The sequence below is a fragment of the Rhinolophus ferrumequinum genome, chromosome 7 (assembly GCF_004115265.2).
Source record: "Rhinolophus ferrumequinum isolate MPI-CBG mRhiFer1 chromosome 7, mRhiFer1_v1.p, whole genome shotgun sequence".
NCBI lineage: Eukaryota > Metazoa > Chordata > Mammalia > Chiroptera > Rhinolophidae > Rhinolophus > Rhinolophus ferrumequinum.
The window spans coordinates 98710788-98727951 of NC_046290.1; the positions used below are offsets into that span (position 1 = coordinate 98710788).

Sequence of the window (17164 nt, forward strand, 5' to 3'; positions counted from 1 at the left end):
TGGTAACAGAAAAAAAACAGCTGGGGTAGCAGTACTTATACCAGACAAAATAGATTTTAAAACAAAGACTATAACAAGAGACAAAGAAGGACCCAGTAATCCCACTTCTGGGTATTTATCTGAATAAACTCAAAGTACTACTTGGAAGGGACATGTGTATCCATATGTTCATTGCAGCATTATTTACAATAGCCAAGATGTGGAGGGAACTTGGGTATCCATCAGTGGATGAAGGGACAAAGAAGAGGTGGTACATATATACAATGGAGTATTATTCAGCCATAAAAAAGAATGACATTTTGCCATCTGCAACAACTTGGATGGAACTGGAGGGCATTATACTGAGTGGAGTAAGTCAGACAGAGAAAGACAAATGTCATATGATTTCACTTATATGTGGAATCTAAAGAACAAAATAAAATGGAGAAACAAACTCATAAACACAGAGAACATTTTGATGGTTGCCAGATGGGAGGGGGTTGAGGGATGGATGAAAAGGGGGAAGAGATTAAGAAGTACAAATTTGTAGTTACAAAACACTAATGGGATATAGCATAGGAAATATAGTGAATAATATTGTAATAACTGTGTATGGAATCAGATAGATACTAGATTTATCAGGGTGATCACTTCGTAAGTTATGTAAATGTTTAATCACTATTTTGTACACTGAAAATTAATATAATATTGTATATCAGCTATAATTGAAAAATAAAAATCTATTTAAAAAGTTATCCATGGACTTTTCAACCACATAGGGGCCAGCACCCATAAGCCCCACAATGTTCAAGGGCAAACTGTAAATGGATAGTGGGAGCCGGATTTCTCACTGTTAGAGTGGGAGTTTACAGATAAGTAAGGGGAGGATGCTAGAATGATTCTTGTGGTAATGGATTAGAGTTGAAGACATCAGTATAATCTGATGTTTACCTTTATCCAGGTATAGATGGTTACCTATAGAAACATGTTTAGATACGTGCGTATACATAGCTTAATACATACATATATATTTCTTCCTTGTTCTGTCAACCGAGAGGGCCTAGAAGCAACAATACCTTAGTAGCAACAATCACACCTCATGCTCAGATCTTGGTTTCTAATACCATTCTCTAATAAAAAAAACGAGGCCCAGAGACTTGGGCAGGAAATCACAGATGAGCCTGGAACATCTCGTAGTGTCAGAAAGTAAGGAAGTGCTCAAAACACAGGAGCCAAGAGCTCCCAATGGCCAAGGCTACAACTATTTGAGCAACAAAACAAATAAAGTTGTATTGGATAATTGCCCAAAATATAAAATAAATATCCGTGAGTCCACATGTATATATATACATGAATAAATAAATAAATAAGGAAGAAGAGACAAAACCTCCTGCACAGAAGAATTCGAAATAATCTATGTAGATACTCTGCCCTCATGGAGGTGGAGAATAAGTCCTTGTTTCTGAAGTGTAGTCTGTGTGTAATGACTTCCTTCCAAAGAGCACAGTATGGAAAGAGGGGGAAATGAGTGACTTTACAGTGAAATATCCTGACAAACACTAACTCAGCTAGATGATCAAGGTCAACAGTGATGTCACATTTATAGTTTGTAGCCTTGATATGATGTAATGAAAATGGCACTTTACTTCTGTGGTCTTCCTTCCCAAACCTACAACCCTAGTCTAATCATGAGACAAATCCCAACTGAGGAACATTCTACAAAACACCTGACCAGTAGTCTTCAAAACTTCAAGGTCACCAAAAACGTGGAAAGCCTGAGAAACTATCATAGCTGAGGGGAGCCTAAGGAGTTGTGACTACTAAATGTAGTGTCATAATCTGGATTAGATCCTGGAAAAGAAAAATGATGAAAAGAAAAAAGATGAAACCTAAGGAAATCTGAATAAAGTATGCACCTTTGTTAATAATGGTGTATCCATATTAGTACATTAATTGTAACATATTCATGTGAAATGCTAATAGAGAAAATTGAGAGTTGAGTATATGGGAACTCTGTAATATATTCTCAATTTTTCTGTAAATCTAAAAATGTTCCCAAAAAATGAAGTTTATTTTAAGGAATGTTGAGTCTCTCATATTGTCTTCCAGGATGTTGTATTTTGTCACATGGTCACAGGTATGCTGCTGGCCTCCAAACCTAAAATTTAGAACTGGCGATTTGGGCTCCTTCTTCTAGTTTGTGCAATGCTTTCAGGAGCGCTGGTATCTGCCCTTCCTGTTTGGCTCCTCTCAGCTGTTTGGCTGCACATTCCTGGGTCTCAGCTTTGCCTTCTGTCCAGGTCTAGCCAGGAAGAAGAACATCCACCCTCTGCTCTGGGGATAACTTTTGTGCCTACACATCAGACTAGCAAGCTCTTCATCCAGTGTCTGCCCCACAGCAAGACTTGGGGAGATGCCTTGTTCCACTCCCTACACAGTTAACTAGATGAGATGCAGCATCTTGGGGCAGGTGTCCTATCTGATGGGCTCCCAAAGTCCCCATGGAGGGGTGAGGCGGGAGCCCCTATTTCTGGGTGCCAGGCGAAAGAGGTGGAAGCAGAACATCATCCCAATTCTCCTACTTTTTATTATCTGTCCATCTCCCTCTAACCTTTCACCACAAAATAGACAGAAGTCCCTTTAGTTCCCCTATGTTGTATACTCCTTCTTCCTGGCTCCAGCCTCACCATTAAATGTGAAAGGTGGTAGAGGGATCTTCTTTACACTAGGAGAAGAATTCAGAGGTCTGAATCTTCCTCATTAGCCTTTAATCTTGCAAGTTTTCTCTGCCTGGAATGTTGGCTTTGAAGCTTCCTCTCTCCCTAAGAAGTCAAGACCTGTTGTCCCGCTCTGGGATAAGAAGTCTCTTGACTTGGGCTTAGCCTTAATATTAACATGCATCAGTATAATACTTACCAAAATAGTATTCCTATTGCCTACTGACAAGATATATTGAGTTCTATGGATCGTCCCAATGAGAGAGGAAGTCAGAGGGAGATGGGTCCTATAGCAGGGATCGTTTCCTAAAGAGGAATGGAGATTTTCTCTGGGAAGGCCAGATGAAAGAAGCACTGGATCTTAGAAATGAAAGGGCAGGCTGCCCCGAGGCTGGAAACAGCTAAGAAATACACCAGACAGGTTCCAGACATACTTTGGAGGCCGGAGGATAGGATTCAAGAGTTCCATGAATTTGGATGGAAAAGAATATACCTTTATTTCCAAAAACCTATAAATGGAATCTAGCATTTTTTTTTCCCCAATTATGAGCACAAGCCACAAGTCATGGTGCAATAAGCAATACTGTGACTTTGCCACTAATCTATTCCTTTCAGGTTACAGTCGTCGCACATTATTTCACAATGTTGTTTACACTTATCATTACAGTACTTCAAAATTATGATGGTTATTACATTCACTGCTAGATCTTATTATTTAAGACATCAACAAAGAAGCACATGTATTAACACATTTGGTTTTTTAATATTTTGATACTGTACTTAAATATAATTGATTTCCTTTGTTGTTACATTATTCTATTTCACACATTTAAAAATATAATTCATAGACTTTACCAGACTGCCAAAGGGATCTATGCATGGTAATACACCTTAAAAATATTTTTATTTTTTCTGACTCTAAAAAGATGTCTTTGTATATTATAATTTTTTCATACAATGAATTTTTCCAGTTATTCCCAAGCCTTAAGTAGAATCTATGATTTATATCCATCTGCTGTGTGTTATTGGAGTTGTGGGGAATTGAAAGAGAGTACAGCAAAAGAAACAGCTTTCTCTTCAGCAACCGCCATCCTCCCAGAGGCAGGGGACTTGGTGGCTGCTGCATTTTGAGAAGATAGTGCTCCCAGAGACCCAGTTATGGACCGGAAGTGGACTGCAGAGGGCTGAGATGGTACTGAGCCCATAGGTGGCAGCAGGGAACCAGAGTCAGCTGCAGGGTGGATTGACTCCGGTACACATCTGAGGACCAGCTGTTAACCACAAACATAAAATGAGAAGATGACCCTGGGAGAGGAGTGCGGTCGACATTTGAGTAACAGCAGTACAATGGAACCAGTGACTGCTTTCCCTTAAATAAGTCACATCAAAGGTCTGTGCGACCAGGGCCCAATTAATTATACTTGCTAAGAGCCCCCTAGAGGTGTGGGGTATATACCTCTTACATAATGATGTGCCACAGCGTGACCACTCTCTCTCCTGGAATGTGCTGAGTTATTACTTTTCCTGAAAACCTGTGCTGGTTATTGTCTCTGTCCATGTGTCTAAAGTTCCTATATGTGCCAATGTGGCTTTTCCTCCCTGTCCTTCCTCCTCCTGAGGTCTGGCACACGCTAGATGAGCATAACTCAAGGAGAGAACACTTTTCTGACATAATAATGTTCCCAGCTATGCACGGGATTCTCAGAATGATGGGGAGGGTCCTGCATCTCGACCCCCCAGCATCCTCTTCTACCACGCCACAAGCAGGACACTAGAAGATGCTGAAAGAGGTCCACCACCTGGAGTGGGGGGCAGAGGACCCAGGACCCATGAAGGAAAAGGGGAGTTTTACAGTATGGTCCCTAAATTTTTTGAATCTTTTTTCACTGATACGTGCTGCCTATGCTTCCACCCACTGAATCAAGGAGGATTTGAAATATACCAGAAGTGATGCTTACAGGGTAGAGTCATAAAAGGCCAACAGGTCCCAGCTGATCCTCTTGGAAGGTTCATTCCTAAATGCTCATCTTACAACCCAGATGCATGCTGTGAGAAGCACAAGCCACACGGAGAAGCCATAGGTCAGCTCCCACCTGACCTGATCCTTCAGCCATTCCAGCCCAGGTACCAAACATACGAGTGACCAAGTAATTCCAACCCCCAGACATCTAAGTCTTCCCAACAGAAGTACTAGACATCATAGGGAAACTATGAATTCCTGACCCGAACACTCCCTGAGCATAAGATGTTTGTTGATTTATGCTACGAGTTGGGGGCAGTATTACAAAGCAATAGTAACTGGACTAAGAGACAAGAGGTTCAGAAGGAAGAGGCTCCTGCAGTGGCCACATGTGTGGACCATGGGCCGGGCATTGGACTTGGCCCCAGGGGGAGAGACAGAAGGAGGTGAACCTGGTGGAACGGGCCTGAGAGACCACTGTGTCTCTTCAGTTCCCTCTGGACTCTGCAATGGGCAGGACTGACTTACTACACGTGAGGTAAAGTGCTGTTTTATACAGTTGTCCGCTAACAGCAAGTCTGTTAGGACATGGACTCCACTCTCTCTCCCCTCCCCCACCTCGATTTCTCAATAGGAGCAAAATGCCCCAATTAACATTTGATACAAACACCAGAAGTGTTACTAGATGAATATGGCCTGTCCCAGCGATTCTAATTTTTTTCATAAAAAGGCTTCTGATGATAGAGAATTAGGCCAAAACAGCCCCCAGCAAGCAAAAAACCACTTTTGAAGTCCAGCATTTTGTCTTAAAAATTAGCATTGGGTACCATAACACATCAAGCTTTGATTTAATATTAAACTGTCTTAGATTGCCTGGCATGAGTTGAAATGGACATTGCATGAACATGTATCTTGCTTATCCTATGATGCTAGATACAATCTGGCCCATTTTTGTACCCCATGCAAATGCAGAAGGACAGGCCTATGGAGTCCTAATGCCCAAAGCTCTTCCAAGGATATCAGGTTCCTGGGTTCAATCAGGTTACCCCCTCCTCCTTTAATAAAAGGAATACTTATTAAAATTGATGTTGATCATCAATTTGTAGCAAGTTTTATTAGAAGAATCGGGTAGGAAGTAAATGCATCCTGTATAAAAGGAGGATTTCCAAGAAATTGTGTCAGAGAATCTCCAGGAAGGTGAAAATTATCAAAATTGCTTAACTAACACCATTTGTAATATTTTCTGTGGAGACAATTTACACTTTGACTTGGCATATAAATTTTTCCTTTGTAAAGACACTTCTTGATCCTATGCCCTCCCACATTCCTAAGGGACACCACTGTGGCCACGCAGCAGCCTACCCGTCTGTCTCCTTGTACCTGCCCCTAAAGAAAGGAGAGTCTGTGAGACAGATCCTTTCAGGGACTTTGATTCACCTTTGTGTCTCTCTGTTGATCCCAGAAAGATGGCTGGTCAGCCAATGACAAGTACGATTCTCCCACGGGGTGGGGGGGGGGGCACAACTCAAGCCAGGTGCAGTTGAGTGGGGACCAACAGGAGAACCCACGGGGTTCATAGAGGTGGGTGCAGCCCCCCACCTTCCCCAGGCTAAGGAAAGCCTCACCCTCTGTGGCTGCATTCCTTCCCAAAACCTGCAAGGGAAGTGATTCAATGATGTGCTCTCCATCTATTCGTATGCATATAGGTTTTGTCCCTTGGGGAAGTACATACATCCTGAGACTTATGGTTCTGCTGCCTGCAGGCAAGGGTGATTGGCTTGAATCAGTTTCCTATTATGATGTATAGGATTCACAGATCTTGAGATTGACAAGATTTATCTCCTTTACTTCCCCACCGAACTAATAGGATGGACCTAGAGAACATTATGTTAAGTTAAATAAGTCAGACAGAGAAAGACAAATACCATATGATCTCACTTTTATGTGGAATCTAAAGAAGAGAATAAATGAATGAACTAATCAGAAACAGTTTCAGAGACATAGAGGAAAAACTGAGGATTGCTGGATGGGGATAAGAGAGAAGGTGAGGGGATTAGAAAGCACAGTCAGTAACCACAAGATGGCCACGAAAGTTAATTTGGGGAATGTAATCAATAATGTTGTAAAGATTTTGTAGGGTATCTGATGGACACTTGTCTCATTAGGGAGACCACCTCAGGGAAGATGTAGATGCCTGATCACTGCACTGTACACCTGAAGCTGAAGCTGAACAATAATGAATGTCAACTACAAGTTTATATATATATAACTTTATATATATATAACAAGTTTATATATATATATATATATATATATATAATTGTAAGTATATGTATATACTTACAAGAAGCGGAGTACAGCATTAGGAATAGAGACAGTGGAAATGTAATGGCTCTGTGCGATGTCAGAGGGATAATGGATGGGGGTCGGGGGCTTGACACAGTGTGAGGGATATAAAAGATAAACGCCTAAGTATTACTTTGTTTTGTGCACCTGAAACTAATAAAAATAAATTAATTAATTAAAACATGGTACTTTAAAAAAAATAGATGATTGGATAAAGAAGAGGTGGTATATATATGCAATGGAATATTATTCGGCCCTAAAAAAGAATAAAATCTTACCATTTGCAAAAAAAAAAAAAAAAAAAAAAAGCTAATGCATAGGCCCGATTCGGGGCGTCCAGTCCTTGAGACTGGGGGTCCCCTGGCACTGTTTATAATCTATTATTGAGTACTGTCTTTTCTTAACCCTGTGCCGCCCTCCTTGCTCCCCACAACTCTCGTCGTGTGGGATGCGACACACCACCCCACTAATGATCATCTTCAAGCCTTCTCCTCTGTTCCTCCTTCCCTCCATTCCAGTGTCCCTGTCCTTAGAAGCCCTTCTGGGGTAAATTGGTACAATAATTCTGGAGCAATTTGGCAAATGTAGCAAAAGAAAACAATAGGTATACTTTCTGACCCAGAAATTTCACTTCTATAAAATTTATATTTAGATATACTTGTATAAGTTCATAAGGATAAATATACAAGGATGCTCACTGCAGCCCTGCTTGTGAAAGCAAACAGAGCATCCTAAACAGACATCAGTGGGGGACTGGCTGAATAAATCATAGTACAATAGAAAAGAATGTTGGTAATAAATTGCTGAGTGAAAAAAAATTTGTGGAGAAATGTGACCGCATTAACAACGACAAACTCTGTATATTTGGATGGATATATGTCTGTTCTATTATATTGCATAACTTCATGGAGTACTATTCACATTTGTCATGCAGGGTGTCACGGGGGTCTCCGCTCTCGCTCCCCACATAAGAACGCAGGACATGCTGAGGCCGAAAAGGAACACCCACGGAGCCATAGGTAGGGGAGTCATACCACTATACTCTCACTGGCGGCTGGGTTAGAAAAACAGGAAACAGGAGCCACACTGTTTGCAACCCTCACTGCACCGCTTGCAGGCTCAGCCACCATCTTCTTGCTAGCCCCCATTTTCTGCTAGCCTAGCCACAGCAGTTATATTAGTGGCCAATGGCTCACTGGTTACAGCTGACGGCCAACTAGCCACAGCTGATGGCCATCCAATCACAGTTGATGGCCATTTACTACCTGAGCCAGCACCTTTCTATGTGAGGCCGAGAGCCTGGAAACTGCTTTCTGGGGCTAGCATTATATTCTTGTTTTATAAATGAATGATGTACCCTGGAGCTGTAGCACTGCATCTGGTGTGTGTGTGTGTGTGTGTGTGTGTGTGTGTGTGTTGGTGTCCCTTGAGAGGCTCCTAGGTACTCCCTGGGTATGAATTTATCCTAACACACAAACTCTATGGTGAATGTTAATCCATCTTTTCCAGGAGCCCATAAACTGCATGAGGAAAGAGATTATTCATCCCTTTATCCCCGACACCCAGCACACAGCATACCAATTAATGGTGCTTGAATGAAAACGGGTGTAACCATTCCCTGGGCCCAGAGGAGGTCAGTTACTTATCATTTGCATTGACCTGAAAACTAGGTTTGTCCTAAGAAAAAGAAATAGACACTTAGTATGTGGTTTCTAGGCTTTTACTTACACACACACTCATTTACTCACACCCAGGGTTCCTGGCTCAAACTGTGTTTGCAAAAGCTGAGTTACACAAAGATAAGCTATTCTTTGCTGTAGGGCATCTCTCACATTTTAATATATATTGATAATCTCCAAGATGTAAATCTAGCATAGAACATCATCTGAATTTTACTGACCATGAAGCACTTTTAGAGGCTATTTATTTATTTACATTGATGTTCTAAGGATCATCAATTTGTAACATGTTGCGTTAGAAGAATCACAAAGGATCTGAACAGGTCCTGGGTTAAATGAAGACTTCCAAGAGATAGGGTCAGAAAAATCTCCAGAAGAGAGAAAGCGTGACTAAAAGATTTTTAGCTAAAATCATCTGAACTTCCAGTTGGATGGCTGGGACTGACAAGGAAAGGGAAAGGGAAAAGATTGGACCAACGTGACAAGAGTGAGCAGAGCACGCTGCTGGTGTGGCACCGTGGAAGCAGAGACCCTCATGGCGGGCTTCTGGGGATGAGACAGAGCTATCAGTGAAGGACCTGGGGAGGAGGGAACCAGGGGCAGCAGATTTCTGGGTGCTACTTGAAAAATTCTGACCTAGTAGGCAGAGCCTACAAGCATGTATAGATTTTGTAAACTCACCAGATCAATTTTGATGATGAGCTAAGTTTTCAACTAGCCCATTCCTTGACATTGCTCCTTCTGCTCTAACACTATCCCTTGTTCTAGCCAGAATATGATCAGTGGACTAATGACAACAGAGGCCAGACCACAGAGAGGAGTGAGAAGTAAACAAAAAGTGAGGAAATATGTAAAACATGTGTAGGCATTTTTTTCAAGAAGCTTGAAGAAATTTTCTCATACTGGCTTTAAAACAAAACAAAACAAAAAAAAGAGTGATATTCGAATAAATGTTTGTGCTTAGGGGAAGAAGCAATAAGTTGAAGAATAACAGAGGAAGTACAATTGATGGAATAAAGTCCCTGAAGAGAAGGTGGCAGGGAACAGATGTCCAAGCACATGTGACAGATGGTCCTTGGACTGGTAGGGCCCACTCCTCCATGGATGGGCAGGGAGAAATGAAGAGGGACATGAATAAAGGAAAGGAGACAGAGGGCGGGCAGGAAGTTGAAGAAGTTTCTTCCTGCGACCTTTGTTTTTTTTATGTGAATGAGGCAGTGACGTCATTTTTACAAGAGCGGGTAGGGGTTGAAACAGTCCTGGTGAAGGGGGAGGAGACCTGAGCACTAGAAGAAGTGCTGAGCCACACCGAAGGCCTATTGGAGCTGAAGGCTATGAGTATGCAGGATCAACTCTCCATGTCCCATATCCGTGTGGGATCTTCTCTCAGTATGCTATGCATCCTGAAGTGGTAAACAGCTGTGGAGGAGGTCATCAAAGAGAAGAGTACTGCAGTGTGAACTCTCAGAGGCAGATGCTCTAGAGGGTAACAAGAGCCAGGGGGAGGCCGTGGGACTGGAAGTCAAGGGCAAAGAAAGTCACTGGAGTTGAAGTTGAGGCAACGTGAGGTAAAAATGTTGCCTGGACATCCACACAGTCATCTGAGCTTCCCCATATGACATCAAGACTCGGGGAATTAAGACTGAACAACCTGCAGAGGTATTCAAGGAATGTGGGATAGATCAGAAGGAAAGCAGGTGATGGCAAGGAGAGATCAGAGGTAAGATTATTACATAACTCTTAAGGAATTGTGCTGTGAAGGTCTTCCAATAGTCCCTTCAAGTGAAACATCTTGCTGTTCCTCTCAGGGGTCCTGGAGGACCTTCCTACACATACATACACACACACATACACGCACACACCTTGCTCCAAATGGAAGGTCCTCTCTTTTCTGTTTTATGTACTGGATTCCCCATAAGACTTATTTTAGAAAGGCTTATGTGAGCAAAAAACCTGAACACCACTGATGAGGCCCAACCCTTCCATTCAACCCACAAATGAGCCCGCGACCACCCAGTGAGTTGATGGAGGTGCCCATGGCTACATCCCATACTGTGTATGGTACAATATCATACAGTGCGCACTCTCCCCGGTACCTAGCCCCTAGAGCTAATGCTCATTGATGAAACCTCCTTGGTTAAGGCAGATGAGTTGGGTCTGCTAAGGTCCAGCAAAGCCAGGCGCTGGAAGTAGGGAGGAAAAGGTACCATAGTGGGCCATGGAATTCCCTGGCTACGGCAGGGACAGGGCAGAGAGACAGGAGGAGGAGAAATGCTGATGGGCAGACTATGGGGCCTCGGGTTGATGATTCCGGTCGAGCTGAGGAGACAAGCTTTGTGACCAGCAATAAAGGCTAAGTGCCTTCTGCCTCTCACTATGCAGGGCCTTAGATCATGGAGTACTTTATGAGCCCTATTTATGTAGGGACTTTTGATAAGCTCTTCAGAACAGGGGTGGAAGGGAGAAATAGGGAGAGAAAAAATTCCTTTGAATTTCCATTGCTTTCAGAGTCAGCAATTTGGTGACTCTAATAATGAGTCATGCCTTCTAATTCCTTGCTTTGTCTACACGTTTTCATTTCAAAATACTAAAAAACGCTTTGTTTGGAACATGGGCTATTCTTAGCTCATATATCAATAGTACACATCCATTTCTCATGATATTAGAAAAACTTCCTTAGGGTTGGGTTGGAGCAACACCATAGTAGTAGGGTTGTTTACTTAGCTGTAGTTTGGTGAAGGCACCTGATCACCTGTCTATTCCCAAGGGACACTCTTCTAGCTGGCCTCTTGGGCCTACTGACCATCCATAAGTCAGCTCCAGACCTGACCTGAAGAGCTGCAGATCTCATAGTCTGGATAAAAGGGGAAGACTATCATTTCAAGCACCAGACTCAGGACTCAGTATCTCAGCAGGTCCGAGACAAGTTTGGGCCTTGACATTGCTTTGTGCCCTTGTGAAACTCTTAAGGGAATGAAGTACAAGAAAAGGAAGACATCATCTACAGGTCATCTCCTCTAGACTAGCAAGAGAAAGCCTGGCCACATCTTGGCAGAGACATAGGAAGAGGCAGTCTAGGGGATTCTGCAATCGTCTGGGTGGACAAGCAGAAGGAGGTCTGGCTGGGATGAGGACTGGAAGCGGGTCCTACTTCCATCCCTGCCCTCTGTGTGAGGTCTATCTCCACACTCACTGCAGGGCCACAGTCAGCCTTACCTACCCCACTGCTCTCATTGCACAAGTGATAGTTCACTCCTCTTGGTCTCAGGCGTCCACCTGTTTTAAAGCCTGTAACTCAAAGCACTAATAGCAAGCACCTTATCAGCACCTAATGGATAGCCAACCAACTTCAAGAATGGAATACAAAACCAATATCGCAAGGAATTTGGGTGAAGAGATGCGTCACTTCTCTGGCCATTGCTTCTTCTTTTTTTCCATCCACATACTTAGAGTGGGAGCAGCCATGTTCATATCCTCTGACCCTCTTCCCCTGGACACTGTTGATTTGATCAGGAGTAGGCAGCAATGAGTCTGTTCCTGGGGGATTTGGAATTGACACAGTACTGATTGCCAGTTGGGGCTAGCTGCCAAACTGGAAGCTTTTTGACAGGGATAATTTTCACATGGACAGAGAAACTGGGATAATTTTCACATAGACAGAGAAACCAGAGAGGTGTGGACAAGCAGAGAGAAGCAGCTTTCCTGTGTTTTCAAAATCTTTCTAGGCCCTCAGTCCAGCCATCCCTGAGGCCTTGTATTCTATGGGACACCTCCCCCCAGACCCTGCCTGAAGTCTTCCTAACGCGTTTCTTTTTTCACTTAGGAGCGGCTCTACTAGACTTCTGTTCTTGCAACCAAAATGGTACCGAGGAGTGTGAGAATGACTTGGGAAGATAGGACACGTCTAGGAGAGTCCTCCCTACTTTATAATTTTGCCTCCCCTACCCACACCAGGCACAGCTACCTCAGCAACTGCCCCGAGGGCTTTGGATCTGAGGAGGTCCTTGATGCTCTGGAAGCTCATCCCCATCCCCATACTGAGCTATGTCTTAAGGGGGTTCCCAGCCAAAAGACTGAAGACAGGGAGGCAATGTACTCTGAGAGATCTCCCTGCTGGAAACTGACGTGAGGATGTGTTCCAGACAGGCTGTGTTGCCTTCCCCTCCATGCCCAGCCACCGGTGCTGAGACCACAATGGCACTCCTTCCCATGACCCCATTTCTCCTTTTTAGCTGTCTCTTCCTGCTCACCACACAAAGTAATCTTTGGGGAATGTGTGTGTATGCTCCCAAAGAAGGAGCAAGCAAAGTGTGTTATCTGTGTTTCTGTGTAGGTGTGAATGTGTGATGAGAACAAGCCAGGAGCCCTAGAGACCCTCAGCCTGGGGTCCAAAAGGAGTTAAAGCCCCAAGAAAAGTAGATGACTTGGGAGAAGCAGTTCAATCCACTTGGGCTATTGCTACACCCAGAGATAGGAGAAACTAAATTGCCTAATTCATACCCGTCACAATTCTGGCCCCAAAATTCTAAATCCTAAAGTCACAGGAGCAAACGGGGAAATATTTTTTTAATTTGGGAGTATATTGAGCAAAAAGGGTCTTTCTCCTCCATCAGACGTCTTTGTCTGTTTGCCGTATGATACCTTCATATCCACTAAGGTAGAAAACTGTCTTTTTCCTCTGTAGCTTCAGCCATGTTTGTCATTTGTTACAGCCCCCATAGGACATGCAGAAACATTTGTCAGCCCGTCCTCACTTCCTTTCTTCAACATGCCCCCCTTTCCCAGGGCAAGTGCCCAGCATGCTATCACTTATCCCAGCCTGAGGAAAAGCCAACGAGGAATTGCATCCTTGGACTAGACCATGCCTCCTACTGGGGCTCCTCAATTGGAAGAGATGAGGTAAGATGGGGAGGCCCAGCCCAGGTTGCTCTGGCCCCTGGCCTACCTTCCCGAGAAGAACCTCACTCTCAGCCTGCCCTACAGCAGATGTCACTTCCAGCTTCATGTTGCCCTTTCAGACCTTTTCTCAGTGTCAATGAGAAGGGCTTGCTGTGCAGGTCAGCATGCCCTGGGCCAGGTATCTAGTCAGCTCCCACCTTTGGTTCCCAAACAATGGGTTATGTTGGAGAAAGTTCTGAATAGACCAGGGGTGTCCAAACTTTTCTCAATGGTTTTTCACCAAGGGCCGTGTGCGGTAAAATACACAAACAGCCGGGCCACTCACTCGAGGTGAAGGACGTATTGCCTCACATGGTTTATTTAAGTAAACTAAATATATTTTTGGAATTTGCTGCGGGCCAATTAAAAATGGATTGCGGGCCGCAGTTGGACCGTGGGCTGCAGTTTGGACACACCTGGAATAAACCCTTATAACATCCTGTGCTGGGCCTGCAGTCCAGCCCCAGCTTCGAGGAGAAATTGCTGAAAATCAGGAGCTACAGTCATCGGAAATATTTCTACTTCCTTCCCACCCCCATAAGCCTAAACTTAGATTCATTAGGAATTGGTGGCAGAGAGGGCTGGCAATCTCATTACAACAGCCTTAGGGAGATCATGTCTGAACATACCTGTTATCGGACTCAACACAGACCAACTGCTCAATGCCAGCATCGCACAGATCAAAATTTCCTTCTATACGAAACTACTCAGAGTTGGAATTCCTCTTGAGTTTTTACAGCCATGAATGCCTCCAAGGAAAAGAAAGACAACAGAATCAAACCCAGGAAAGCCTGTGGTTTGGTAACATCTGAAGTCCCTCCCCATGAACTGAGCATCTCACTTATAAGTGAGGAGGCAGGGTAGTCTAGTGGTTACGAATATCAGTTTTGGATTCAGAGACATGGTAGAAATCTTTGCCTGTGTGATCTGGAGCAAGTTGATTAATGTTTGTCTTACTTTTCTCCTGTAAAAATGGTGTTAACAATACCCTTACCGGGTTATTGTGAGGATTAGTTGAAATTACCTATGCAACACTCCCGTTTCCATGCTACCACAGAGTAGGCACTCTGTAAGTGATAACTATTGCATCCCCCCATACCAATCAGTTCCTTACAGACTCAGCTTTCAACGCCATCTGTGATGGGCGGATGGGTGAGGACCCATCCACACATCCCAAATACAATCAATGGAAACCTGTCAGAATCAAGACATACAGTAAAATCTCTGTACCCAGCTCAGACAAGCATCCTCTCAGGACCCCTCCCAGATGTCCTGTCCATAGGTATCCTCTCCCCCCTTCACTTGGCAGCAAAGGCTCCCAGCCCCCCACACCACCCCCTACCTGAGGGCAGAAAACAATCAAGTCCTGAGCAAACACATGAGAAAGCTCATTTCTCCGCGGGGATTTGGGGGTAGAAGACTTGCCAAGTGGGGAAGTCGGGGGCCTGGCTCCTCGGTGGCTCCTCTCCCCCTCCAGGGGCTCCTCTGCCCCCTTTTTCCTCATTCTCAGGCTTTCCCTCTCCAGGTTGCTCGAGCAGCCGCATCGGGGGTCCAGGGTGATGTTCTCAGAGAGATTTGTGAGCACATCAAGAGGACGTCAGCAGAGACAGAGATTCTGCAAGAAGTTGACAGAAACTTACTGCCTGCACAGTGCTGGGTGATTATTTACTAAAAATCAGTTGCCTAAATAATTCACACCCTCCCGTCCTTCCTTATTTAAACAAGACAATGGTAGAAACACAATCCTGGCACAAACATAATTACAGTTGTGACAGATGTTTAGTTATTTATAAGGCCTCAATGTCACCAGAGGGTATTACACAATAAACGAATAATGTGCCTTTGAAACCAACCTTAATATTTACAGGTACTTTTCCATTCACACTCCCGTGGGACTTGCTGTAGTATAAGCAATTCAGACAGAGCTATAGCCGCCAACGTGACTGCAACTTGCAAGAAGGCCCAGCTTCGTGCCAGCATAATTTGTTTCTTTGCTGTTGACATCAACAGAGCCACAGAAACAAAGTTGGGGGCAGAGTTAGAAGCAGCCATCTCATGGAGAAGACTCTTGCCAAACTCCTAAGCTTGTGATGCTACTCACGATCCAAAGGCAATGTCATCCGACAAAGCAAAGAGCATCCAAGACTACAGTCCCTTGACCAGCTCCAGTCCAGACTTGCTTCCCCAATGCAGGGAGCCCCTGGGTCCCTTTGATGTCCCCATCTCTCCCCAGCCCCTGGTTAACCCCTACTTATCCTTTGCAACGTGGCTCAGGTTACGGCACTCATCATCTGTGCCTACTTCTGTTGTCCACGATCTCTGTCCCTCTCTTCCCCCTACACTGCACTGAGAAAGCTCCAGGCAGAGAGCAAGTCATCTAGATGCACGCTGTGTCCTCTGGGCCCAGGCAGTGACAACCTTACAAGTGTTTATTGGTGCTCAATAAACACTTACTGAACTCACATTTAATCAATATTGGTTCTCATTATTGAAGTGAAAACAAACAATCTCAAGAGATGTGAAGTACAGAGAGTTTAACTAGAAGAATTTTGGTGATGAAAAGAGTGAACCTGGGTTGTCATGGGTGGAGTCCTTGCCTGAGAAAGCTGGCCACAGGGAGCTGGCTGCACACTGCCGCACTCAGTGGCCTCTCCCAGCAGCCAGCAGTCGCCATTCCTCACGGCTCAGACCCTGCACATCACATCCTGGGAAGAGGCTCCCTGCTCTGCTTCCAGCCTCTTGATTCTGGCTGGAGCTACATCCCCACGCCTGGGGAGTGTTCTCCTACAGGAGCCAGCGCATAGGAGACGGGACTTCAGGAAGCGTGAAGGAAGCCTTGAGGAGCTGTGGCCAAATGTCATCATTTTTGTAAATTATGGTTATAAATCTGTTGGTCCCAGCCCAGGTCACACGAGACAGGCTCAGCTCAATGCATGTGGAAGGAAAGGCAGAAGCCTTGTCCCATCAAACAACACAGGTATAGCATATCCACACAACAGCACTTGTCTTCAGACACACATCCCCCAACACCACTTGTCTTTAGGTATACACACACACATACACACACACATACACACTCACATGCTCTCACACACTACGGCACCTGCTTATCCACACAAGCTGCATACAAACCTATACTTTTTTTTTCCTCTCCAGTTATCATGTTACGTTAAAAAGGAAAACAACTTTCCTGTGTCATTACAGGAGAAATGCAAAAGTGACATTTTATTTTCAGATACGCTTTTAGTTGCCATGACAGTCCCAGCACCATGAAAGCTGTGATTGGTGGCAAACACAGATTTAAAAAAAGTAATTAGCGCCCCACGTACAAGAACTTCCAAATATGTTGAGTGCCCTCCCTCAACAGTCCCCTCCAGACAGAGTAGACAACAGGGCAGGGGCACCCCCCAACACACACATTGCTAATCTTGCTGCCAAGCCAGCTATGGGATTTGCAAGGAGCTCTCCACAAGGATGTCCCAGTTCATGGTGACAATGGCTTTAGAATGCAATCCATTTAATTACTTGGAACTTACTCTTAGCTC

General features: G+C 44.2%; 1 protein-coding gene across 3 annotated transcripts in view; it reads right to left on the bottom strand.

The window, feature by feature from the left end:
- Positions 1-17164, bottom strand: part of CALN1 (calneuron 1) — a 656133-nt gene that overhangs the window by 601041 nt on the left and 37928 nt on the right. Inside the window, exon 2 of one of the 3 annotated variants that reach the window (XM_033110564.1) lies at positions 15045-15234. The exons of 1 other annotated variant lie outside the window; for it this stretch is intronic. In XM_033110564.1, the coding sequence (XP_032966455.1) occupies positions 15045-15163 (119 nt within the window). In that variant the 5' untranslated portion in view covers positions 15164-15234. Of the gene's footprint in view, positions 1-14961; positions 15235-17164 lie in introns of those variants that run through there. One more of the 3 variants, XM_033110566.1, reaches the window with a different exon arrangement.